At 40.1% G+C, this 27,454-nt stretch overlaps 1 protein-coding gene across 3 annotated transcripts in view; it reads left to right on the top strand.

The window, feature by feature from the left end:
• The window catches only part of LOC150078782 (beta-alanyl-dopamine/carcinine hydrolase-like), a 96,972-nt gene that overhangs the window by 22,434 nt on the left and 47,084 nt on the right, over positions 1-27,454 (top strand). For all 3 annotated transcript variants that reach the window (XM_090383454.1, XM_090383455.1, XM_090383453.1), the window contains one exon: positions 19,707-19,805. In XM_090383454.1, the coding sequence (XP_090239580.1) occupies positions 19,707-19,805 (99 nt within the window). The remainder of the gene's footprint in view (positions 1-19,706; positions 19,806-27,454) is intronic.

The raw sequence follows: 27,454 nt of genomic DNA, 5'->3' as shown, positions 1-27,454 counted from the left end.
TTTCAAGTTTTCGACCATTTTTTAAGGTCCTGAAACAATCCTCAGTTGAAAACCATCAGTGATAAGCATCAATGGGATAGCATTTTGATGAAAGCAAACAGTTTTAAATGTGTATGTGTATTATTATGGATTTTTTTATTGCAATTAAAACTAGGTATAAAAAATAAAAATATGAAAAAATTTATTTCTTTTAAAATCTGATTATAAAATAAATAAATTTACTGTATATAAATAAGTTAATATTGAATTTTTTTTTATACAATGAAAGTATTATATTAAGAAACAACCATTTTTTTTTACATTTAAAAAAAAAAAAAATATATATATATATATCATTGGAATAAGGGCCCCTACTTTCCCTGGTGGCTACCCAGTTGGCCCTTACCTAAGTACAGCACTCACGGTGATTTACAATTCATTATATTTATGTAGTAGTAGTAATGGCAAATTATGCAAGAAAGCAAGTTTATATAGCATCAGTCAAAAAAAAAAAAAACAGTTCACCCATCCATCCGTACCCTCCAAGAATTTGTCTAGTTCTCCCTTGAATTTATTCAACCCATCCACTTCCACAACAACAATAGATGGAAGCCTTGAATTTATGCCTCCTTGTGTTTTAGTCTCAGCAGGTGGAATAATACCATTAACAGGTATCAGGAAATCAGGCGACAACTCAGCGTTGTTATGGGCCTTTATGAGAGCTTGAAGGACAGGGTGGATGCCCTCGAAGGAAATAAATTGAGGGGCCCATCAAGCTCTCAGCTGCCCACATCAACGCCAGAGCTTGCACTTGGTCATCAGGCAACACAGAGGCAGCCCCCTAGGCAGAATGCACTGGTCCCACAGGAACTAGTAGTTGTTGGTGACTCTATTGTCAGGGAAACGGGGAACATGCTTTGTAAAAAGGATAGGTGGAATAGGACCAGGGTATGTCTGCCAGGGGCAAAGGTTGATGACGTTGTAGAGCGGATATCATCTTTTAAGGGCACAAAAGGTGATATAGTTGTACACGTTGGCACTAATGATATTAAGAGTAGGAGACCGGCGGAATTACTTAGCAAGTACAGGTCACTGTTGAAAAAAATCCGTGAATTAGGGTTGAATTTGAAAGTGTCTGCAATTCTGCCCAGACACGATAGGAGGGAGTATATGATGAGAGCCTTGTCGGTCAATTCGGCCCTGGAGGGATTGTGCAAGGCTCAAGGGGTAGAATTTTTTTCAGCCTGGACTGTACTTGTTAACAGGAGAGATTGCTTCTACAGGGATGGGATACACTTAAATAGAAAGGGTGCAAGAATTTTTGCTGATGCTGTCGAGGCAGTGTTAGGTGGGTCGGAAAACTGCTAGTTGGGGGTGGATACAAGGACTAATAGATTAACAGTAGCCACTGGCAGAGGTGGAAGTGATTCTTGCACTGCTTCTATTGAAATGAGCAGAAGCCTGAAAAACAAGATGCAGGATATTTCAGAGACTGCTGGGAGTCATTGCGGTACAAGTAAACACATGGGTTGTGTTAGGGTAGCTAAGAATAGAAACAGGTGCATGTATACCTGCGTGTACACCAATGCTAGGAGTTTGGTAAATAAATTTGATGAATTTGAGGTATTGCTCAAAACATCAAAGGCAGATATTGTTGGGATATCAGAGACGTGGTGTCATACAGATATAAGTAATGCGGAACTGGAATTTGGGGAATACAATGTGTATAGAAAGGATAGACAGGACAGGAGGGGAGGAGGGGTTATGCTATTAATTAAGAAACACATAAAGTCCAAGGAAGTGAAGCCAGTCGACATCGATGGACAGGGCAGTGTCGAGTCAGTTTGGTGTGACATAAGCATAGGGAAATCAAAATTGAGAGTAGGAGTGTGCTATAGGCCTAATGACTCTGATGAGTATAATAAGATATTGTACAGGGAAATAGAGTGGGCCAGTAAATCAGAGAGTGTTATAATGGGTGATTTTAATTTCTCAGATATTGACTGGAATTTGTGGGTTGGTCACTCGCACACTAGCAAGGCTTTTGTGGATTTATTGGATGATTGTTTTCTACATCAGCATGTTCGTGAGGCAACAAGAGGGAGCAATACTCTTGATCTGATTATCAGTAGTGATTCTTCATGCATTAAGAATCTGCAGATAAATGAACCACTAGGTGGCAGTGATCACAGTGTGTTGAAGTGGGATTTACTCAAGGAGGTAACTACCATCAGAGGTAAAGGGAAGGGTTTTTGTTTTCGTAAAGGCGACTATGATGGTCTGAGACAGTATTTAAATTCTATACAGTGGGACCAACTGATGATGTTACCAACAGCAAACTCAAAATGGGAAGCATTCAAGGAACTAATCTTGGAGGCTACCAGGCTTTACATACCAACTAAGAAATATTGTTCAAGGTTTAGGCCTAAATGGATGTCAGATGAACTAATGAGACATGTGGCAGAGAAGAAAAATGCATGGGATACATACAAATTAATGGGTGACATGGAAGCCTATGATAGATATAAGTTGGTCTGTAACCAAGTCACAAAGGAGATTAGGCAGGCAAATGCAGACTACGAAAAATCCTTGGCAAAGGATGCAAAGAAAAACAGAAAAGAGTTCTTTACATATTTAAACTCAAGAAGGAAAGGGATGAATCAGATTGGTCCACTGGATATTGATGGTTCAACAGTTGAGGATCCTGCTCAGGTGGCTAACAATCTAAACAAGTATTTTGCATCTACATTCACGCATGAGGAGTTATTCAGGAAGGAGAATGATGTAGGTAAAGTAAACATTGGCAGTGAGCTGGATGATTTTGTAATAACTGAGAGGAAAGTGGAGGAGAGATTGTTGAGGATAAACATAAAAAAGGCACCTGTGGTGGATGGGATCTATCCAGTTATATTAAAGGAGGCAGCAAAGGAAGTAAGCAAACCCCTAGCCATAATTATGAGAGCTTCTTTGGACTCAGGGGAGGTACCCATAGACTGGAGATGTGCAAATGTAACCCCAATTCACAAAGGAGGATCAAAGGCTGACACAAGTAATTATAGACCTGTTAGTTTAACTTCTATTCCAGGTAAATTAATGGAGGCACTGGTTAAAGAAGCACTGCAGGATCATCTAGACAAGAATTCAGTTATAGCTCAGACGCAGCATGGTTTTGTTAAGGGCAGGTCTTGCCTGACCAATTTGATTGGATACTATGATGTAGTCACAAAAGAACTGGATGCAGGGAATAACTTTGATATTATATATTTGGATCTTAGAAAGGCTTTTGATACTGTTGCACATGGAAGACTGCTGCACAAATTGGAGCAGTGTGGCATTGGAGGCAAATTGCTGCTATGGATAAGAGGATGGTTGAGTGGCAGAAGACAGAGAGTGGTAATCAATGGACACTGCTCAACGTGGACTAATGTTATTAGTGGAGTTCCTCAGGGTTCAGTGTTGGGTCCGTTGTTGTTTTCGGTGTTTATGAATGATATTGATGATGGGATATCAAGTTTAATGTCCAAGTTTGCAGATGATACAAAGGTTGGCAGGGTTGTTAAGGACACTACTGACGCTATGCTGCTGCAACAGGATCTGGAAAGGTTGAACAGATGGGCTGAGAGGTGGCAAATGAAGTTTAACATTGACAAATGTAAAGTACTACATATGGGAAACAGTAACCCCAGAGCAACGTATCAACTCTGCGGTACTACACTGACAGTGGTGGAGAATGAAAAGGACCTGGGGGTAATTGTGCAGGCAGATATGAAGTTCTCTGAGCAGTGCAGACGAGCTGCAAGAGTAGCTCATGGTGTCTTGTCAATGATATACAGGAATTTTTCTAGCAGGGATAAGGAGGTGATTATTCCCTTGTATAAGGCAATGGTTAGGCCACATCTTGAGTACTGTATACAGGTCTGGAGGCCTCATTTCAAGAAGGATGTAGAGCTGCTGGAACGGGTACAGAGAAGGGCAACAAGATTAGTGAATGGAACAAAGGGTTGCTCTTACGAAGAAAGGCTTAAGTTTTGCAAATTACAGAGCCTGGAGACTAGGCACCGGCGAGGTGATCTGATAGAGGTGTATAAGGCTTTGAATGGTTTGAGCATGCTCAATGCCAATGGGATTCTTCATCTTGCTCAGAATAATCACCTCAGAGGGCATAAATTCAAATTGAGGAAGGACGGATGTCGGATAGATGTGCGGAAATTTGCCTTTGGCCAGCGGGTGGTTGGTGGAACCGACTTCCATCACTTGTTGTTGAAGTTTATAGCCTAAACAAATTTAAAGCTCAACTGGACAGGTATTTCGAACGAACGGAGGGGTGAAATGGGAGTGGTGTGTGTTTTTTTTTTTTTTTTGTTTTTTTTTTGGCTGATGCTGAATAAGCCTGCTTTCTTGCATCATATGCCTCTACTAATGCTAACATTCAGCTTACTAATTCCATTCAAGACTTTAAACGTCTCAATCAGATCTCATCGCAGGTGCCTGGTCTCGAGACGGAACTGATGGCTTTCTAGGTAAGAACGCCCTCTTGTTCACTTCACCAGTCTGGTCACCCTTCTCTACACCTGTTCCAGCAGATCTATATCACTTCCTAAAGTGAGTCCTCCAGACCTGTGTACATTACTCAAGATGCAGCATAACCATGGTCTTATACAAAGGGATAATCACCTCCTTATCCCTGCTAGCAAAGTTTCTGTATATCATTGACTAAACCCCCATGAGCTGTCCTGGAAGCATGTCTGTGCTGCTCAAAGAATTCGTATGCTTCACCCTGAGTGTAATAACACACTGTTTGTAAGTTACTCTGGGGTTACTGCTAGTCATGTGCAGTAACCCCAGAGTAACTAGCATTTCTCAGTATTCGACTTCAACTGCCATTTCTCAGCCCATCGACCCAATTTTCCTAATTCTTGTTGCAGTAGCTCCCCCTCATGACTGTCCTTAACCACACTTTCAATCTTTGTGTCATCTGCAAACTTAGACATTAAGCCTGATACACCTTCATCAATATCATTGATAAATATTGAAAACGATGGACCCAGCAGTGAATCCTGGGGAACTCCACTAATAACATTATTCCACAAACGGCAATGCCCATTAATAACCACTTTGTCTTCTTCCACTTAACCATCCCTTTATCCATATCAGTAACTTGCCCCTAATGACACATTGCTCCAGTTTGTACAGCAGTATTTTATTAATTATTATTATTATTATTAGCCATATGGTGCAAGGAAGCCTGAGGCTTATGCTGCACCAGCCAAAAAAATTTCTGAGTTACCCTGAGAGAGAGAGAGAAAAGTAGAAAGGAATCACCAACAAAAATAAGAATCATCATCATCTAGCTCACGATCCTCCTTGTGCCAAGCCCATACTCACCAGATGTGAGCCCCTGGGGTTAAATGTGTTTATGTGCAACAGTATCAAAAGCCTTCCTGAAGTCTAAGTATATGTTGTCAAAATTATTTTTTGCATCCAGCGGTTCCTTGGTCACTGCATCTTAATAACCTGTCAGATTGGTTAAACAAGACTGCCCCCTGACAAATCCATGCTCTGATTGTATTATAATTGCATGCCTGTCCAAATTGTCCAGCATTACTTCTTTAACTAGTGATTCCATTATTTTCCCTGGAATAGACATTAAACTAACAGGTCTGTAATGACTCATGTCACCTTTTGATTCCCCTTTATAAATGTGTATATATTCACACTTTTCCAGTTCATAGGGATCTCCCCTGAATCCAAGGATACTCTCATAATTATAGCTAAGGGTTTTCTTACCTACTTTGCTGCCTCCCTTAATATAATTGGATAGATTCCATCCCTCCCTGGTGCCTTTTTTATGTCCATCCTCAATAGTTTCTTCTCCACTTTACTTTCAGTTATCACAAAGTCATTTAGTTCCTCATTAGAATTTGATAAACCTCTGGCATCCCCTTCCCTAAAGAATTCCTCATGTGTGAATATAGATGGAAAATATGTATTCAATTTTTCTGCAACCTGAGAAGGGTCATCGACAGTTAGCCCATAGACATGAAGTGCCCAATGTGATTCAGCCCCTTCCTTCTACTGTTAATATAAACATAGAAGGCTTTGCTATTTTTTTTTTTGCATTCTTTGCTAGAGACTTCTCATAATCTGCCTTAACTTGCCTAACCTTCTTTATGACTTGATTACAGACTAATTTATATCTACCATAAGTTTCTGTATCACCTGATAATTTATATGCATCCTATGCACTTTTCTTCTCTGCCAACCTGTCTCAATAGTTAATCTGACATCCATTTAGGTCTAAGCCTTGAACAGTACCTCTTTGTTGGTGTGAAGAGCCTAGTAGCTTTTTTTGATTACTTCCCTTTGATACTTCCCATTTAGAATTTGCTATTGGTAACATCAATTGGTCCCTTTGCACACAATTTAAAAACTTCCTAGTCGCCCTTACGAAAGCCAGAATTTTTCATTTACCCTTGACAGCAGTGATGTCTTTAATTAAATTCCATATTAGTACACTATGATTGCGGCCATCCAGTGGGTCTTTTTCCTGCAGATTCTTAATGCATGAATAATCACTGCTAATAACCAGATCAAGTGTATTGGCTTCCTCTTGTTCCCCCTCTAAAATGTTGCTGTAGAAAACAATCATCCAGGAAATCCACAAACGTTTTGAAAGTGCATGTGAGACCAACCCACAAATTCCAGTCAACATTTGGAAAGTTAAAATCACCCATTATGAGACATTCTGATTTGCTGGCCTCTATTTCCCTGTATAGCTGTTTGGTGTACTCATCAGAGTCATTAGGCCTATAACTCACTCCTCATTTTTGCTTTCCCAGTTCTTATGTCACATCAAACTGACTCAACATTGTACTGGCCACCCGTGTCAACTGGATTTCCTGCCTTAGATTTAATGTTCTTAACTAAGAGTATAACCCCTCCACCTCTCCTGGTCTGCCTTTCCTGTATATATTGTACTCCCCTTATTCAAATTCTGCATCATTTATGCTGAGTGACACCACGTCTCCACTATTCCTACAATGTCTGCATTCGATGACTTAATCAGTATTTCAAATTCATAAAATTTATTTACCCTGCTCCTAGCATTAGTATACATGCAAGTATACATGCCCCTGTTCTTATGCTTAGTTACCCTAACACAGCCCATGTATTCATTTGTTCCATTATGACTCACAGCAGCACCAGAAATTCCAGACACTGTGTTCCCAGCTGCTGCATGGGATGTTCCAATAATAGCAATGCAAGAATCACTTTCACCTCTGCCTGTGACTCTGGTTAAACTATTAGTCTATTTCCTCCCAAGCTAACAGTTTTCCAGCCCATCACTGCCTCGATAGCTTCAGCAAATATTCTTGCACTTCTTCTATTCAAGTGTATCCTATCCCTGTAAAAGCAGTCTCTCCTGTTAACAAGAACTGACAACATTGAGAAAAACCCTACCCTATGAGTCTTGCACATTCTCTTCAGAGACGAATTGATTGACAAGGTTCTCAACATGCAGTCCTTCCTATTATGTCTGAGCAAAATTGCAGACATTTTCAAATTGAATCCTAACTTGCAACCTTTCCCCAACATTGCTTTGTACCTGTTAAGTAAGTCATCAGATCTTATACTCTTAATAGCAGTAGTGCCATCATGTACAACAATATCACCTTTTGTGATATTGTTGAAATATCACTCTTAAAAGATGATATCTACTCTACAACGTCATCTACTTTTGTCCCTGGCAGACATACCCTGGTCCTATTCCACCTATCCTTCTTGCACAACGTATTTTTCATTTCCCTGACAATAGAGTCACCGACAATAACTAGCTCCTCTGGGACCAGTGCATTCTGCCTTGAAGATTGCCACTGTGTTGTACGATGCACAACAGTGAGTTGGGCAGCTGAGAGCTTAATGGGCCCCCCCATTTTAATTCCTTCGAGGGCATCTACGCTACTCTACAAACTCTCATAAAGGCCCATCAAAACACTGAGTTGGAGTCTGATTTCTTCACACTCCCTGCATCTTGCCCCCACAAAGACATTCTCCTTGGTTGGACCATGTCCTGTTCTCGAAAGGTCTGCAAACATTTCACAAGTTGCACAATTTTGTTTAGGCTGCGACATGTTTGGAGAATTTCCCCTTTCAGTTCTCTTCCGAGTCAATGCTCCAACTACTTTTTTCACGTTTCTTAGCTGCTCTAGTCTAGGGTGTGATTTCCATTTAAATATAATTTAATTGATTAACAATTAGCATTAGCATTAGTAGAGGCATATGATGCAAGAAAGCAAGCTTATGCAGCATCAGCCAAAAAAAAAAAAAAAAAACACACTCCCATTTCACCCCTCCGTTCGTTCCAAATACCTATCCAGCTCAGCCTTAAATTTATTTAGGCTATCAACTTCCACAACAAAGGATGGAATTCTGCTCCACCAGCCAACTACCCGCTGGCTAAAGGCAAACTTATGCAAATCTATCCTACAACTGTCTTTCCTCAATTTGAATTTAAGCCCTCTCAGGTGATTATTTTGAGCAAGAGGAAGAATCCCATTAGCATTGAGCATGCTCAAACCATTCAAAGCTTTATACACCTCAATTAGATCATCTTGCAGGTGCCTAGTTTCCAGACACTGTAATTTGCGAAACATAAGCCTTTCTTCGTAAGAGCAACCCTTTGTTCCATTCACTAATCTTGCTGCCCTTCTCTGTACTCATTCCAACAGCTCTATGTCCTACTTAAAATGAGGCCTCCAGACCTGTGTACAGTACTCAAGGTGTGGCCAAACCTTATACAAGGGGATAATCACCTCCTTATCCCTGCTAGAAAAATTCCTGTATATCATTGACAAGACACAATCAGCTACTCTTGCCAGACCGTCTGCACTGCTCAGAGAAGTTCATATCTGCCTGCACAATTACCCCCAGGTCCTTTTTGTTCTCTACCACTGTCAGTGTAATACGACAGAGTTGATAAGTTACTCTGGGGTTACTGCTTCCCATATGTAGTTCTTTACATTTGTCAATGTTAAACTTCATTTGCCTCCTCTCAGCCCATCTGCTCAACTTTTCTAGATCCTGTTGCAGCAGTGTACTGTCATTAGTGTCCTTAACAACCCTACCAACTTTCGTATCGTCTGCAAACTTGGACATTAAGCTTGATATACCATCATCAATATCATTTATAAATACAGAAAACAACAATGGACCCAACACTGAACCCTGAGGGACTCCACTAATAACATTAGTCCACGATGAGCAGTGTCCATTGATTACCACTCTGTCTTCTCCCACTCAACAATCCCTTCATCCATAGCAGCAATTTTCCTCCAATGCCACACTGCTCCAATTTGTTCAGTAGTCTTCCATGTGCAACAGTATCAAAAGCCTTTCTAAGATCCAAATATATGATATCAAAGTTATTCCTTGCATCCAGTTCCTTTGTGACCACATCATATTATCCAATCAGATTGGTCGGGGCAAGACTTTCACTTAACAAAACCATGCTGTGTCCGAGCTATAACTGAAGTCTTGTCTAGATGATCCTACAGTGCTTCTTTAACCAGTGCCTCCATTAATTTTCCTGGAACAGAAGTTAAACTAACAGGTCTATAATTACTTGTGTCACCCTTTGATCCTCCTTTATGAATTGGGGTCACATTTGCACATCTCCAGTTCATGGGTACCTCCCCTGAGTCCAAAGAAGCTCTCATAATTATGATTAAGTGTTTGCTTACTTCCTTTGCTGCCTCCTTTAATATAACTGGATAGATCCCATCCACCCCAGGTGCCTTTCTTATGTTTATCTTCAACAATTAATTTCTCCTCCACTTTCCTCTCAGTTATTACAAAATCATCTAACTCACTGCCAGAGTTTAACTCACCTCTGGCATTCCCCTCCCTGAATAACTCCTGATGTGTGAATGTAGATGCAAAATACTCATTTAGTTTGTTAGCCACCTGAGCAGGATCATCAACAGTTGAACCATCAATATCCAGTAGACCAATCTGATTCATACCTTTCCTTCTAGAGTTTACATAGGTAAAGAACTATTTGTTGTTTTCCTTTGCATCCTTTGCCAAAGATTTCTCATAATCTGCCTTTGCCTGCCTAATCTCCTTTGTGACTTGGTTACAGACCAGCTTATATCTATCACAGGCTTCCATGTCACCCAGTAATTTATATGTATCCCATGCATTTTTCTTCTCTGCCATATGTCTCATTAGTTCATCTGACATCCATTTTGGCCTAAACCTTGAACAATATTTCTTAGTTGGTATGTAAAGTCTAGTAGCTTCCAAGATAAGTTCTTTGAATGCTTCCCATTTTGAATTTGCTGTTGGTAACATCATCAGTTGGTCCCACTGTATAGAATTTAAATACTGTCTCAGTCCATCGTAGTCGCCTTTACGAAAGCAATAACCCTTCCCTTTACCCCTAATGGTAGTTACCTCTTTGAGTAAATCCCACTTCAGCACACTGTGATCACTGCCACCTAGTGGTTCATTTACCTGCAGATTCTTAATGCATGAAGAATCACTACTGATAATCAAATCAAGAGTATTACTCCCTCTAGTTGCCTCCCGAACATGCTGATGTAGAAAACAATCATCCAATAAATCCACAAAAGCCTTACTAGTGTGTGAGTGACCAGCCCCCAAATTCCAGTCAATATCTGGGAAATTAAAATCCCCCATTATAAGACTCTCTGATTTACTGGCCCACTCTATTTCCCTGTACAGTTCCTTATTATACCCATCAGAGTCATTAGGCCTATAATACACTCCTCTCAATTTTGATCTCCAAATGTTTGTCACACCAAACTGACTCGACACTGCACTGTCCAGCGATGTCGACTGGCTTCACTTCCTTGGATTTTATGTGTTTCTTAACTAATAGCGTAACCCCTCCTCCCTTCCTATCCTGTCTATCCTTCCTGTACACATTGTACTCCCGAAATTCCAGTTCTGCATTCCTTATATCTGTGTGACACCACGTCTCTGATATCCGAACAATATCTGCCTTTGATGTTTTGAGCAATACCTCAAATTCATCAAATTTATTTACCAAACTCCTAGTATTGTTGTATACACAAGTATACATGCACCTGTTCCTATTCTTAGCTACCCTAACACAATCCATGTGTTTACTTGTACCGCAATGACTCCCAGCAGTCTCTGAAATATCCTGCATATTGTTTTCCAAGCTGCTGCTGATTCCAATAGAAGCAATGCAAGAATCACTTTCACCTCTGCCAGTGGCTACTGTTAATCTATTAGTCCTATTAATCTATTAAATTAATAAGATTAAATTTGAACGATTAATTGACAATACTACACTGAACTAATAGATTCCTAAATGCAGTGATACATGTTATGCTATCTAGTTTTATATTATACTTTATGTTATCAAGTTCAGGATATATGTTACGCTATACCGTAAAAATTGCAATGTTGAGTTAGTTATATCCTTCTTAAAACATAAAATTCCTTAGCTAAACACAAAAAAAAATATATACCCAACAAGTGATTAGAACCTTCAGGTTACTTATTTATCACAATTAAAACCCTACTATTCTTCTGCACTACTCATTACATGCTATGATATTCATGCCAAAACACCAATACGATGGCAGTATGAATAGTAGTACATAGGGTATAATAGCGAGTATGAATAATGGTATAATAGCAGTCATAACTTACAAAATCTCTAGCTAAATTTAAAAATAAGCTAACAAATGTGACTGAGACTATTTAAACTATTTGTAAAACACATAATTTAATATGTTAATTAATCAAAAAGACAGTAAAAATTCCAAAAAACGTTTCCATCACAAGCACAAAATTTTGTCCTGGCACTTATAATCTCGTACCCAATTTCTTACTGTACTCTTAAACTAAAAAAGTTTGGAATACAAGGGGCATTTAATAAATTATCTACCTAAGGTACTTTCCATAGTTATATTTCAATGATTCATGATTTATTGTGTTTCTACATCATCATCATATCTCAACTTCAATCATGCTAATTTTGATCCCACTATGTTTTTATGTTGTGTTGCTGTAACAGAAAGAAAGGAGACACCTGTATCAAATTATGGATTTACTGAAATTGGAGCATTGTTCAGTCATAAAATTTCTCACCGAAGAAGGAAATGGGCCAAAGGCCATGCATGAAAGGATGGTGGCTGTGTATACAGCATTGCACCTTCAGAGTACTAGGTAAAATGCTGGTCAAAATGATTCAAGTTGGGTAGAGTCCATCAAAGGTGATCCACAGTGAGGAAGGCCTGTGACAGTGGCCACTCCAGAAATGTGCTAAGTATGGAAACCCTTATACCGAATGACAGACATTTAAAAGTGTCCAAATCTCTAGGGAATGTGATATATCTGAGGGAACAGTTATAACCATCCTCCATGAACATTTGGGTAAGTGCAAAGTGGGTTCCCAGATTTCTGACCACCGTACAGAAGCAAATTTAGAGTATGGTGTTGTGAGCAGAATTTAGAGTTGTACAGAAGGGATCCTGAAACTTTCATCTCCAGAATTGTTATGGGTGATGAAACATGGGTTGGGTTCATCACAGATCCTGAGACCAAGCAAAAATCAATGCAATGGAAGCTTAAGGGCTCTCCCCACCCAAAAAATTTTGGACACAACCTTCAATTAGCAAGATTATGGCCACCATTTTTTGGGATGCTGAGGGAATTTTGTACATTCACTACTTGGAACACAAGTAGACAGTAAATGGGGAATAATATATATCCCTACTGTATGACCTAAGGGATGTAAATGCCGTAGAAAACTTTCCAGAGGTGTGCTACTGTTACTGCGACTTTGAGAGATTGTGACTTTACAGAACTTACTCATCCACCTTACGGATGGGATCTGGCTCCCAGTGACTATTTCCTGTTTCGACACCTTAAGCAAAACATACATGGATGTTGCTTTGCTGATGATAATGAACTGAAGTCTGCTGTTTTTCTAATTGCCAATGAAATGGAACAAGTATATTGAAATTCAGAGGAGTTGCATTGAAAAATAAAAACAGATTTTTGCCTCTATCTCATTGCCTTCATAGGTAGGTAGATAATTTATTGAGTGCCCCTCGAGTGTGTATATATATCTTGGGTTAATTGATGGATTGCCAATGATTTTTCATGGTCTACAAGTAATTTGAAGTGGTTTGATTTTGTTTTGTTTTTTTGCATATTTTTATAAGTTCTTTTAATGTGACATATGACATTTAAGACTGATTGTATATTATATTAAATACACCTTATTATGAAATAAAAGGAAATAAATATATGTTATCATTATGTTTACTATGGGTTTTATTAATTTTATGCTAAAGAGTAATCCAGACTTTGATGAGGTGCAGTTTTAGCATTAGTAGAGGCATACGATACAAGAAAGTAAGCTTGTGCAGCATCAACCAACCCCCCCCCCCTCCCATTTCACCCCTCCATTCGTCTCGTTTAGGCTATCAACTTCCATAACAAAAGATGGAAGTCTATTCCACCAATCAACCACCCGCTGGCTAAAGGCAAATTTCCGCACATCTATTTTACAACTGTCTTTCCTCAATTTGAATCTATGCCCCTTAAGTTCTTAATTGGAGCAAGAGGAAGAATCCCATCAGCATTCAGCTTGCTCAACCCATTCAAAGCCTTATACACCTGAATCATATCACCTCTTTAAAAGTTACAGCTGTCAGTTACAGGCTCCGCAAAAACAATAAGTGTTTGCCTTTTATTTACAAGATTGTTATTTTATATTGTACTTAATACGTAGTCATATAGTTATAGTTACGCTGGTTATTTTTTATTTTTAATTTAGATAAAGAGTTTTTGTGGATTTTACTTACGATAGGTAAAACCGTTATTTCGTTCCATTTTGTAGCCATTGTTTTTGGATATAGTGGTAGGGAATTCAAATTTTTTAATTGAGGTAGCTAGGTAGCTCTAACGCATAATTATATAGTAATACGCTTCACTGTTTCTATTTAATAGTTTCTATTCAAATACTATTGATATTTAATTTATTGATTTTATTAATTTAAACTACCATGCCCCAGACTAGAGCAGCAAAGCAACGGGCACAAAGTGGCAGGAGTGCTGTGAATCGGGGGAGAACTGAGGGGGGCAATTCTCCAACGCATCACAGCCTAAAAAAATGTGCAACTTGTGAAATGTTTGCCGAACTCTCTGGAACGGAACATGATATTGCCATGGGGGATGTCTTTGTGTGTGCGCGATGTAAGGAGTGTAAGGAAATCAGGCGACAACTCAGCGTTGTTATGGGCCTATATGAGAGTTTGAAGGACAGGGTGGATGCCCTCGAAAGATCTAAATTGAGGGGCCCATCAAGCTCTCAGCTGCCCACATCAACGCCAGAGCTTGCACTTGGTCATCACGCAACACAGCGGCAACCCCTAAGCCAGAATGCGCTGGTCCCACAGGAACTAGTAGTTGTTGGTGACTCTATTGTCAGGGAAACGGGGAACATCCTTTGTAAAAAGAATAGGTGGAACAGGACCAGGGTATGTCTGCCAGGGGCAAAGGTTGATGACGTTGTAGAGCGGATATCATCTTTCAAGGGCACAAAAGGTGATATAGTTGTACACGTTGGCACTAATGATATTAAGAGTAGGAGACCGGCGGAATTACTCAACAAGTACAGGTCACTGTTGAAAAAAAGCCGTGAAATAGGGTTGAATTTGAAAGTGTCTGCAATTCTGCCCAGACACGATAGGAGGGAGTACATGATGAGAGCCTTGTCGATCAATTCGGCCCTGGAAAGATTGTGCAAGGCTCAAGGGGTAGAATTTTTTTCAGCCTGGACTGTACTTGTTAACAGGAGAGATTGCGTCTACAGGGATGGGATACACTTAAATAGAAAGGGTGCAAGAATATTTGCTGATGCTATCGAGGCAGTGTTAGGTGGGTCGGAAAACTGCTAGTTTGGGGGGATACAAAGACTAATAGTGTAACAGTAACCGCAGGCAGAGGTGAAGGTGATTCTTGCACAACTTCTATTAGAATAAGAAGCGACCTGGAGCGAGGGGTGTTGGGGGTTTCAGGGACGGATGGCAGTCATCATGGAATAGTTGGGTATATGGGATGTGTTAGGGTAACAAGGAATAGGCATAGGAGCATGTATGCTTGCATGTATACCAATGCTAGAAGTATAGTAAATAAATTTGATGAATTTGAAGTGTTGGTCAAGACATCAAAGGCGGATATTGTTGGGATAGCAGAGACATGGTGTCACAAAGATATAAGGAATGCAGAACTGGAATTTGGGGAGTATAATGTGTACAGAAAGGATAGACAAGACAGAAAGGGAGAGGGTGTTATGCTGTTAATTAAGAAAAACATAAAATCAAAGGAAGTGCACCCAGTTAATATAGATGAACAGTGCTCTGTTGAGTCAGTTGGTGTGAGATAAGCACTGCGAAAGGAAAAATAAGAGTAGGAGTGTGTTATTAGCCTAAGACTTGAATGAGTACAATGAACAATTGTACAGAGAAATAGAGTGGGCCAGTAAATCAGAATGTCTTATAATGGGGATTTTAACTTCCCAGATATTGACTGGAACTTGTGGGTTGGTCACTCACACACTAGTCAGACTTTTGTGGATTTATTGGATGATTGTTTTCTGCAGCAGCATGTTCGAGAAGCAACCAGAGAAAGTACACTCTTGATCTGGTTATCAGCAGTGATCATTCGTGTATTAAGAATTTGCAGGTAAGGAACCACTAGGTGGCAGTGATCACAGTGTGCTGAAGTGGATTTACTCAAAGAGGTAACTACGTCAGGGGTAAAGGAAAGGGTTTTTGCTTCCGTAAAGGGAGTACAGTGGTCTCAGGACAGTTTTTAAATTCTGTACAGTGGGATCAACTGACGATGTTACAAACAATAAATTCTAAGTGGGAAGCATTCAAAGAATTAATCGTGGAAGCTACTAGACTTTATATACCGATTAAAGAATATTGTTCAAGGTTTAGGCCTAAATGGTTATTCAAATGAACTAATGAGACTCGTGACAGAGAAGAAAAAGCATGGGATGCATATAAATTATCAGGTGACGCAGAAGCCTGTGGCAGATATAAGCTAGTCTGTAATCAGGTCACAAAGGAGGTTCGGCAGGCGAAGGCGGATTACGAGAAATCTTTGGCAAAAGATGCTAAGAAAAACAGCAAGGATTTCTTTACTTATGTAAAACTCTAAAAGGAAGGGGATGAATATGATTGGTCCACTTGACATCGATGGTTCGACTGTTGATGATCCTGCTCAGATAGCAAACAAACTGAATGAGTATTTTGCATCTACATTCACACGTGAGGAATTATTACAATTTTGAAAATGGAAGAAGGTTATCAAATTGTAGCAGTGTGCTTAATGATTTTGTAATAACTGAGAGCAAAGTGGAGGAGTTGTTGAAGTTAAACATAAGAAAGGCACCTGGGGTGGATGGGATCTATCCAGTTATTTTAAAGGAGGCGGCAAAGCAACTAAGCAAACCCTTAGCCATAATTATGAGAGCATCCTTGGACTCAGGGGAGGTTCCCACGGACTGGAGATGTGCAAATGTGTCCCAATTCACAAAGGTGGATCGAAGGGTGACACGAGTAATTACAGACCAGTTAGTTTAACTTCTGTTCCGGGTAAAATAATGGAGTCGCTGGTTAAAGTGCATTGCAGGTCATTTAGACAAGACTGCAGCAATAATTCAAACACAGCATGGGTTTGTTAAGGGAAAGTCTTGTCTGACAAATTTGATTGGTTATTATGATGTGGTCACAAAGGAACTGGATGCAAAAAATAATTTTGATATCATATACTTGGATTTCAGGAAAGCTTTTGACACTGTTGCACATGGAAGACTACTGTACAAATTGGAGCAGAATGGTATTAAGGGTAAGTTGCTACAATGGATAAAAGAAGGTTAAGTGGGAGAAGACAGAGGGTGGTAATCAATGGGTGCTGCTCTTCGTGGACTAATGTTATTAGTGGGTCCCACAGGGTTCGGTGTTGGGTCCACTGTTGTTTTGTGTATTTATCAATGATATTGATGAAGGTATATCAGGCTTAATGTCGAAGTTTGCAGATGACACAAGGTTGACAGGGTTGTTAATGACAGTAATGGCAGTGTGCTACTGCAACAGGATCTAGATAATTTGGGCAGATGGGCTAAGAAGTGGCAACTGAAGTTCAACCTTGACAAATGCAAAGTACTGCATATGGGTAGAAGTAACCCCAGAGAACGTACCAACTGTGTGGTACTACACTTAAGGTGGTAGAAAATGAAAAAGGACCTGGGAGTAATTGTGCAGTCAGATATGAAGTTTTCTGAGCAGTGCAGACAGGCTGCTAGGGCGGGTCATGGGGTTTTGTCAATGATATATAGGGAATTTTGCTAGCAGGGAAAAGGTGATTGTCCCTCTGTATAAGGCAATGGTCAGGCCACGCCTTGAGTACTGCGTACAGGTCTGGAGGCCTCATTTTAGGAAGGATGTAGATTTGCTTGAGCGTGTACAGAGAAGAGCAACACGATTGGTGAGGGGAATGAAGGGATTCTCTTACCAAGAGAGGCTTAAGTTCTTGCAAATTGCAGTGGCTGGAGACTAGGCACCTGAGCGGTGATCTGATTGAGGTCTATAAGGCCTTGAATGGGTTGAGCACGCTGAATTCTGATGGGATCCTTCCACTTGTTCAGATTACCAACCTACGGGGACATAAGTTCAAATTAAGAAAGGACAGATGTAGAATAGATGTGCGGAAATTTGCCTTTAGCCAGAGGGTGGTTAATTGCTGGAACAAACTTCCATCTGTCGTTGTAGAAGTTGATGGTTAAATAAATTTAAGGAGGAACTGGACGGGCATTTGGAGGGAATGGTGTGTTTTTTTTTTTTTTTTTTTTTTGGCTGATGCTTCATAAGCTCCTACACTTGCTTTCTTGCATCATGTGCCACTACTACTACCACCTCACAGGTGCCTACTCTCCAGGCACTGCAATTTGCAGAACTTAAGCCTTTCTTGGTAAGAGCACCCCTTTGTTCCCCTCACCAATCTTGTTGCCCTCCTTTGTACTCGTTCTAGCAGCTATACATCCTTCCTAAAATGAGACCTCCAGACCTGTACACAGTACTCCAGGTGTGGCCTGACCATTGCCTTGTCCCTGCTAGCAAAATTCCTATATATCATTGACAAGACTCCATGACCTACCCTGTCTGCCCATCTGCACTGCTCAGCAAACTTCATATTTGACTTCACAATTACCCGAAGTCTTTTTCACTCTCCACTTCCCTGTGTAGTACCGCACAGTTGGTACATTTCCCTTGGGTTATTGCTACCCATATGTAGTACTTTGCATTTGTCAAGGTTAAACTTCAGTTGCCACTTCTCAGCCCATTTACCCAACTTATCTAGATCCAGTTGGAGTAGCATGCTGTCTTTACTGTCGTTAACAACCCTGCCAACCTTTGTATGATCTGCAAACATGGACATTAATCCTGATGTACCTTCATCAATATCATTGAGGAATACACAAAACAACAATGGGCCCAGCACCAAACCCTGGGGAACTCCACTAATAACATTTCTCCACGAAGAGCAGTGTCCATTGATTGCTACGCTCTGTCATCTCCCACTCAACCATCTCTTTATCCATTGTAGCAACTTACCCTTAATGCCATACCTCTCCAATTTGTACAACAGTCTTCCATGTGCAACAGTGTCAAAAGCTTTCCTGAAATCCAAGTATATGATATCAAAATTATTTTTGACATTCAGTTCCTTTGTGACCACATAGTATCCAATTAAATTGGTCCGACAAGACCTCCCTTTAACAAACCCATGCTGTGTCTTAACTATTACTGCAGTCTTGTCTAGATGATCCTGCAATGCTCCTTTAACCAGCGACTATTATTTTCCACAGAACACAAGTCAAACTAACAGATCTATAGTTACTTGTGTCACCTTTTACTAATACAGACTGAAAATAAAATTAATTGGTTACTTTTGGTATCTGTGGTACTAATCAATGCTTCTCTGAGAGCATAGCATGTAAACAGATCCCTTCCCTGTGCCCTTCTCACCACCAAAGAAGTTTGATTTACTGAAGTGTAGAGGCACTGTTGCTCCAAGTTCCCCATAGTTTCAGGGCAGTACCCCAGAGAAATGCAAATGCGGATACTGTTGGCATCTGCAGACTGATTTTTAGGGCCTGTAAAAATATGTGCACCAGGATTCCCTGACTGAATATCTGGCATGGTCCACTAGGTCTTTTCAAGTAACACAGTGGTTGCAATCACCATCCTCCCACAACAGTAGAAAAGGCTTGAGTTAGAATCCTGACAATGACACAAATAATTTTTATGGACTGCTTTTCCCAACACGACTCAGTTGGTCAGTCTCAAATAAGGGTTGTGTGGTTTTTCTCCCAGAAACTCAACTTTTTCATCTGGAAAACCAGTTGAAGAATAATTGTGAATATTATTCTTCAACTGGAAAACCAGTTGAAGAATAATATTCACAATTAGACATGATATACTGGTACCTCATAACCCTAGTACAGTAGTGACCTAATTCATTAGGCCACTGAAAGTTTTACTTTTTTATGACCAGGTTTTGGCGCATTATAGCCTTAGTTGCTAATGTGCCAATAAAACCCAACCAACCAACCATAACCTTAGCTAATAATAATATTCATTTTTCAGGCTTATGAGGATGTCCTGAAAGCTGTAGAAGAAACTTTTCCACAGTATTTAGAAGAAATAAGGGGTATTAGTGATGGATCTGAAGTGCCTTTTTACAAGGTAATATATAGCTTTTAACAAATAATGTTTTAGTTTGTCTTGTCTTGTCTTATATATAAATAGCCAGACTTATATATTAATGTGAATTTAGTAGTGCTAATGATGCCCTCATTTCAGCAAATCAGAGTTTGAAAATATCTGTTGATATGAATACTATGTAAAAATGAGGATCATAGTATAGATGCTTCATCACATATACAACCTCTGCAGTTGCCTTATTATTTATACAAGAGTTTGAAACAGTGTTGCTCGTAATATGAGGTTAACAATCTTCTTTCATGATAATAGATTAAAATAAAAATACCCTGTCAGGATATCCTGGGATAAACTTGCACGTAATGTAAATTTGATTTTAATGGAATTGTAAGTGCAAAAGTTATAGTAGGGGTGACATTTCTTATCCATAGGGGTTCTTGGCTATTTAAGGGATTTTTACTTACTATTTATATCCTATATGCATTTTCTTCATTAGGGAATCCTCTCCCCTCCATATCATTATCATCAGAGGCTCCAAAATTCTTAAGACTTAATAAAGTAGACAGAGGCATGGTATTTTATGTGTAGCATGATGCAGTGTCCATATCTCTCTCTCTCTCTCTCTCTCTCTCTCTCTCTCTCTCTCTCTCTCTCTCTCTCTCTCTCATACCGGATGGTAGATTACTCTTATCATCCAATGCAACACCTTCACTTTGCTTATTGGAGAATTAATTTGTAAAACAAATTTTTTATCTCCAAAATTAAAGGCCTGGAAACTCCAGAGCTTTAATTCTGTCTTCTGTCATGTAGTATGAATCAGGGTGCGATCCAGTATTTCATACATTTCAGGGATATAGCTATAAAACAGTTTTTGCAAGCCAGTCACTAGATTGTCCAGTGGACCGAACTTGTTGGTAACTCTTTAGGGGGAGCATTTGGATCAGCTAGTGTATAATTTCATTGCCTCTACACAGCCAGTTAGTTACTGGAAGGAAGTGCACACACTACTTGCACTTGTGCAAGGCATTGTCAAGGCCATATTATATTTTTGGTATATTTTTGATGTGTATGTGCCATATCCAAAAATTTCATACATGCCCCCCACCCACCTTTACTTTATATATTGAACACATCATGAATAGTCAAACTAAAAGAACAGGCTTATTTTCAAAAGATCTAAACCTCCAAAAAACTTCATCCGTTTCACAAATATACAGGGTGTCTCAAAAATACACTGCATAACTTCAGGAATGAGTTCCTCATATGTAGACAATAAAAATATTTTATATCAACATAGTTCTGGAAATGCTTGGTTCCCAAGTTATTAACCGGAATGTCTTATCTCCCACAGGTGATTTCCTTCATCACAGGGTACTGACAGAATCTGGTGGTTTTCCATTCCGCCCTTGTACTCAAATCAGGAGCAAGTGGATATGTACGTTGCCGTCCGCCAAACCGTACGGCAATGCTCTGCAGGCTCGTCGTTTGTACCAAGAAAGGTTCCCAGAACGAAGATGTCCAGACAGGAAAATGTTTGAAGGTATCCATTGCCGCCTTTGTGAACATGGAACCTCATGCTGCTGACAGGACGACCAAGATCTACGACTCCTGAAGTAGAGGAGGAGATTTTGGATGTTGTGCATGAAACTTCTGGAATCAGCACACACAGAATAGCAATGCAACTGGCCGTTCAACGTTCGACTATTTGGAGAGTGTTGCGAGAAAACCAACTGTATCCTTACCATCTGCAACGGGTACAGGCCTTTTCACCAGCAGATTACCCTGCGCGAGTAATTTGTTGTTTGTTATTTGGTTTTTAGGCACATTAGCAACTAAGGCCATATTTCTCCGGGGATATGTGGTGGTCACGGGCTCGAACCCCCGTCTAATCAAGAAGTGTGTGCTACGCACTGCTGCTCCTGCCCACCTGGCTACGGAGCCGCCTGCATGAGTAATGTTCTGCCAGTGGTTCTTGCAGCAGTGTGGTACAACTTCTTACTTTCTTGCCTTAGTGATATTCACAGATGAAGCACAGTTCACACGAGATGGAATCCAAAACTTTCACAATCAGCATGTATGGGCTGAGGAAAACCCACATGCAATTCTTCCATCACATCACCAACGGTGGTTCAGCCTCAACATTTGGGCAGGTGTTTTTGGTGATAAGTTATTTGGGCCCCATGTACTTCCAAACAAACTCACAGGGTAGACGTACAGGCGTACATTCCAGTTAATAACTTGGGAACCAAGCATTTCCAGAACTATGTTGATATAAAATATTTTTATTGTCTACATATGAGGAACTCATCCTGAAGTAGTGCCGTGTATTTTTGAGACACCCTGTATATGGTTTCAGTTCCAATCTCATTGATGTCCATTTCCACCTACAATCTGCCAAGCCTCATCTACTGTTCATTTCAGTTATTGCCCCAAATATTCACCGTATGATTCCTTTTGCTTCAAAGGCAAATGTCTAGTGCATATGTCTACTCTGATATTCCTTGTCAGAGGCTTCCTAATTTGGAATCTCCTCTTTTTAATCTCTAGCTTAAAATCTCTCTACCCCATTCTGTCAAATTCATCTGTTGTTCTTTATCATTTGTTCGTTTACTTACCACAATACCAGACAGTTATAATCATACACCCAAAACTCTTGATCTTTTTCTCACCAAGAACCCTTCAAAGTACATGGTCAAGGTTAGTGACCCTCTCCTCCAGGCATTTCAGATGACAACTTGCTGATGGTCTCTTCTGGAGTGGAGCCTCTCATCTCCAATGAAGCCATTCCCAACCTCATATCATTTGGCATTACAGGAATGTGAAATGGAATGATCTGCATGATTTCTGTTCTTGTCCTTGTTTAGATTACTGTTTTAACTCTTCTAGTCCTGATAATCTAGGAAAAATGTTTTCCTAGATTATCAGGTGAAACTATTCTTATAGGGATGAAATTCTTTATTTGGCATTCCACTCTAAAATGTTGTTCTTTTTCTAAACCTTTTGTTTTTTTTAATAAATATGCTAAAACTGTTCAAGATAAGAATGTAGCATATTGCACTTGCCTTGTCTCCAAATCTCTAGCTGCATTTGCTATCAGCACTATAACTCGCAACAATTTTAAAACAGTTATTTGTCATTCTAAACTCAATTATGAACAGGATTAAGAGTAGAAAACTTGTTTGCTTCTTGTCCAAATGGTAGTTGATCATTCTGGGCTGTTGCTGAAGCTGTTGGCTGCAACAGCTTCTATTTATTTATACTCCCACCTTTGTTATAACATGGTTCTATTGCACTCTCATTTAAAGATAAATCAGGCTTACTATCTTTTCTTTTAACTTTTGTATTGACGATCTCACTAAATCAGCTCCCCCCATAACCCATACATTCCACTTATTGTTTCTCAGTGTCTTCAAACAGAAGGTTGTTAGAGAAATTCTGAACAGTCTTGATGCCAAGAAATTCTAGGTTCTGGTGCATTTCTCCATTTGTATTCCAATCTGCGTTCTTGGCCTTATCCTGTTCTGTGACACCTTTTTACATTTTTTGTTCATATCCAGCAAAGACTGGATATGAACAAACTTCTAAGAACAAATCCTCCATCCAGTTATTGCTCCACGAAGTTATCTCTGTTCTTTTCTTTTCAGCATAATGGAGAAATCCATCAACTGTAGTGTTCTCCCCAGAAAATTTTGCCAGCCAGGTGGGAAGTGTAATACTTCACAATATTATAAAATTTTCTGTTATTTATAAATGTGACTTAAGCAATCCAGAGCAAAATTAATTGCATAATTTAACATTATATGCTCCCGTCGCATTGAACTCGATCGCATAGTTTGTTCGAATTAATATTAATCACTAGGTGGTAAATGACTCTCATCAACAGGTGCAATACCACCACTTTGCTTATTGGAGGGTTGAAGTGGTGGAACCCATGTTTAGCCTCTAGAGCTAAGTTCCGGTCAACCATTCCCTATCTCTTCCATCATGCAGTATGATTCATGACTTTTGAGGTTATGATGAACATCGTGGCGAGATCCAATATTCCCTACATTTCGAGGGTACAGCTCTAAAACGGTGTTCACAGGTCGGCCGCTAGTTAGTACACCGGACCGAACCTATTGGTAACTCTCTAGGAGACTTCCGGATCAGCTAGTGTATAATCTTGTTACCTCTACTCTGCCAGATAGTGACTGGAGGGAGTCCGAGTAGTGTGTATGCGGGGAGCATTGTCGAGGCCACGTTATGTCAAGGATCTGGGTATATTCTTACCCTTTGTATGCCGTATCCAAAAATTTCATTATTTCATACAGCATGTCCCACCCACTTTTTCTTACTATTGAATACACCACGAATTGTCAAACTAATAGAGCAAGCTTAATCTACGAAAAGATCTAAACCTCCCAAGCACTTCCTAATTCATTTCACAAATATACGTGGTCTCAATTCTAATCTCAACAATGTCCATTTCCACTTGCAGTCTGCCAAACCCCATGTACTTTTTCTAACAGAATCTCAGTTATTGGTTGATTCAACTACTGCTCATCTGAGATGCCCAAATTATTCGCTGTATGATTCCTTTCGCCTCAAAGGTGGTACTTGTGCATATGTCCGTTCTGATATTCCCTGTCAGAGACTTGGCAATTTGGAATCTCCTCTCTTTGATCTTCTCTGGCTTAAAATCTCTCTACCTCATTGCGTCAAATTCATCTGTTGTCTCTACCGTTCTCCCAATTCCACTAATCACTTGGAACTCTTTGACTTCCTCTCTTTGGCTTCCCTTTTCTAGTCACACTGACCCAGCTGGTCGAGATGCTGAGGCTTTTGCAATTACTAATGACCTTGCACAGATTGTTCATTTACCTACAAGAATACCGGACAATCCTAATCCCGGCAACCCAAAGGTCGCGGGTTCGATTCCCGCCTCGGGCTTGGATCAAAGTACTGCAAAAACCTTGGGAGGTGCAATATGGCCACAGAAGCCGATGCGCCAACAACTACCAAATCAAAATCAATCACAATCCTAATCATACAGCCAACACGCTTGATCACAAACAACCCTTCTAAGTACACGGTCGAAGTGAGAGGTCCTTTAGGCACTTCAGATCGCAACTTGATGAGTGTCTCTTCTCCAATGGAACCTTTATCTCATGGCTATTCCCAAACTCGTGTTGTTTGGCATTACAAGAATGCAAAATGGGATGACCTGCGAGACTTCTTTTCCTTGGTCAGATTACTGTTTCAAAACTTCTGATGTCAACGTTTGCTCAGATCGTGTCAGTGAAATTATTCTTGCAGGAATGGAATCCTTTATCCCACACTCCACTTTAAAATCTCGTCCTTTAACTAAACCTTGGTTTTCCAATAAATGTGCTAAGGCTGTTCAAGAGAAGAACATTAAATATCGTAATTGGCTTGTTTCTAATTCTTCGGTTTAATTTTCTGCCTACACCAAAGCTCGCAACAATTGTAAAGCAGTTATTAATCAGTCCAAACTAGAGTTTGAACAGGCTAAGAGTAGAAAACTTGCTTCTTGCCCTAATAGTAGCCGAGCATTCTGGTCTCTTGCCAAAGCTATTGGCCGCAACCTTTGCCCATCTCTGCTCCCACCTGTGCCCAAACCAGATGGTTCTGTTGCCACTTCAGCCATGGATAAAGCTGACCTGCTAGCATCCCATTTTTCTTCCAACTCATGTATTAATGATCTTGGTAAAACACCTCCCACCATTCCCAACACGCTCAATTCAATGCCTCCTGTGGTCTTCCGTCAAAAGGATGTCAGAAGGATTTTGACGAATCTTGATGCTAAGAAAGCTCCAGGTCCCGATGGTATTTCTCCACTTGTTCTCAAAACCTGTGCTCCTGAACTTACTCCTATTCTTTACCGCTTTTTTCACTTTGTTATTCCAAAGGTGTTTTTCCTTCTGCTTGGAAATTTGCTCATATCCAGCCAGTTCCTAAAAAGGGTGACAAATCCCTCCCATCCAATTATCGTCCCATTGCAATTACTTCTACTCTTTCTAAAGTAATGGAGAAATCAATTAACCGCCAACTCTTAAACTACCTAGAAACCTTCCGTCTGATCAACGATTGCCAGTATGGATTCTGTCAGTGTCGATCCACTGGTGATATTCTTGCTTATGTTACCCATTTACGGACTAATTCAATGGAAAGGTTCGGGGAAACACAAGTAGTTGCTCTTGACATCTCAAAGGCTTTCGATCATGTTTGGCATAAAGGTCTTCTAAACAAGCTTCCATCTTATGGTTTGCCAACTGTTTTTAGTAATTGGTTATCCAGTTTTCTCTGTGATCGCTCACTGAGGGTGATGATGGCTCTCTGTCTTCTAACTTCTCCACTAATGCCGGTGTCCCCCAAGGTTCAGTTCTTTCCCCCACTCTTTTCCTCTTGTATATTAATGACCTTCTTCCATTGACTGGAAATCCTATCCATAGTTTTGCCGATGATAGCACATTGCATTCCACTTTCCATTTTGAGAAACCTTGTCCTGCTCAATCAACTTCAATTTCTCGAAAATCTGCTACCAATTCCTTAAATGCCGATCTTCAGGTAATTCTCCAGTGGGGCAAAGACAACTTGGTTGATTTCAACCCTTCTAAAACTCAGTCTTGTCTTATATCTCGCAAAAAGGATTCTTCTGCTCCAATGCTTATCTTTAGTGATATCCTGATTTCTAGGAAAAACGATATATCTCTTTTGGGGATTACCCTGACTTCTAATCTCCCTTGGCACAAGCACATTACAAATATTGCTTACTCCGCATCTAAAAAACTTGGTTTTCTCTTTTGCTCTCGGAGGCGCCTCCGTAACCAGGTGAGAAGGAGCAGCAGCAGTGCGTAGCACACGCTTCTTGATTAGACCGGGGTTCGAGCCCGTCACCACCAAATACGGATGATGCGGAAAGGTCAGGGAATGACCACCGCATATCCCGGAGCAATATGGCCTTAGTTGCTAATGCTCCCAAAAAAAAAAAAAAAAAAAAAAAGAACAACATCTTTCGCTCTCGGCGTTACTTTTCTTCCAAACAGCTGCTCACTCTGTATAAATCGCAAATCTGCCCTGCCATGGAATATTGTTCCCACATCTGGGGTGGTGCCCCCAAAACCTCTCTCAGGCTTCTTGATTCCATTCAGAAGAGGGCAGTTAGGTTAATTAATGATTCATCTCTAACAGTCTCTCCACTCGCTCTCTCATAGACATACTGTTTCTGCTGCATGCCTCTTCTACAGATACTTCCACGGGCACTGTTCTTCTGAATTGGCTTCTATAATTCCCGCTCTCTCTTTCAAAACGGTCCAAACACGTGCCGCCACCAGCCAACATCCATTTACTGTCCAACTTCAAACTCACAAAACCAACTTTTCATCTTCCTCGTTTATTCATTCAACTGCCGTTTTCTGGAAGAACCTTCCTTTATACGTATTTCCTGAAAATTACAGTCTACAGAAGTCCAAGTCCAATGTCAACAAATATCTTCTTTCGTCTTCTCAACCTCCAACCCAAGCACGGTACCAAGTACTATAGGTTCTAATACCTCTCGTGTTTGGGGTTTACATAAAAAAAAAAAAAAAAAAATCAAGATCAGTGAGCAGTACCATATGGTACTGGGAGAATTGCTTAAATTTTACCCTGCAATCAGTTAAATTCACCGGGCA

Source organism: Mastigoproctus giganteus, chromosome 10 (genome assembly GCF_048544385.1).
Source record: "Mastigoproctus giganteus isolate SK-2022 chromosome 10, ASM4854438v1, whole genome shotgun sequence".
NCBI classification, from domain to species: Eukaryota; Metazoa; Arthropoda; class Arachnida; order Uropygi; family Thelyphonidae; genus Mastigoproctus; species Mastigoproctus giganteus.
Note: the sequence above shows the minus strand (reverse complement) of the source record. Positions and strands in the feature narration are given on the sequence as shown.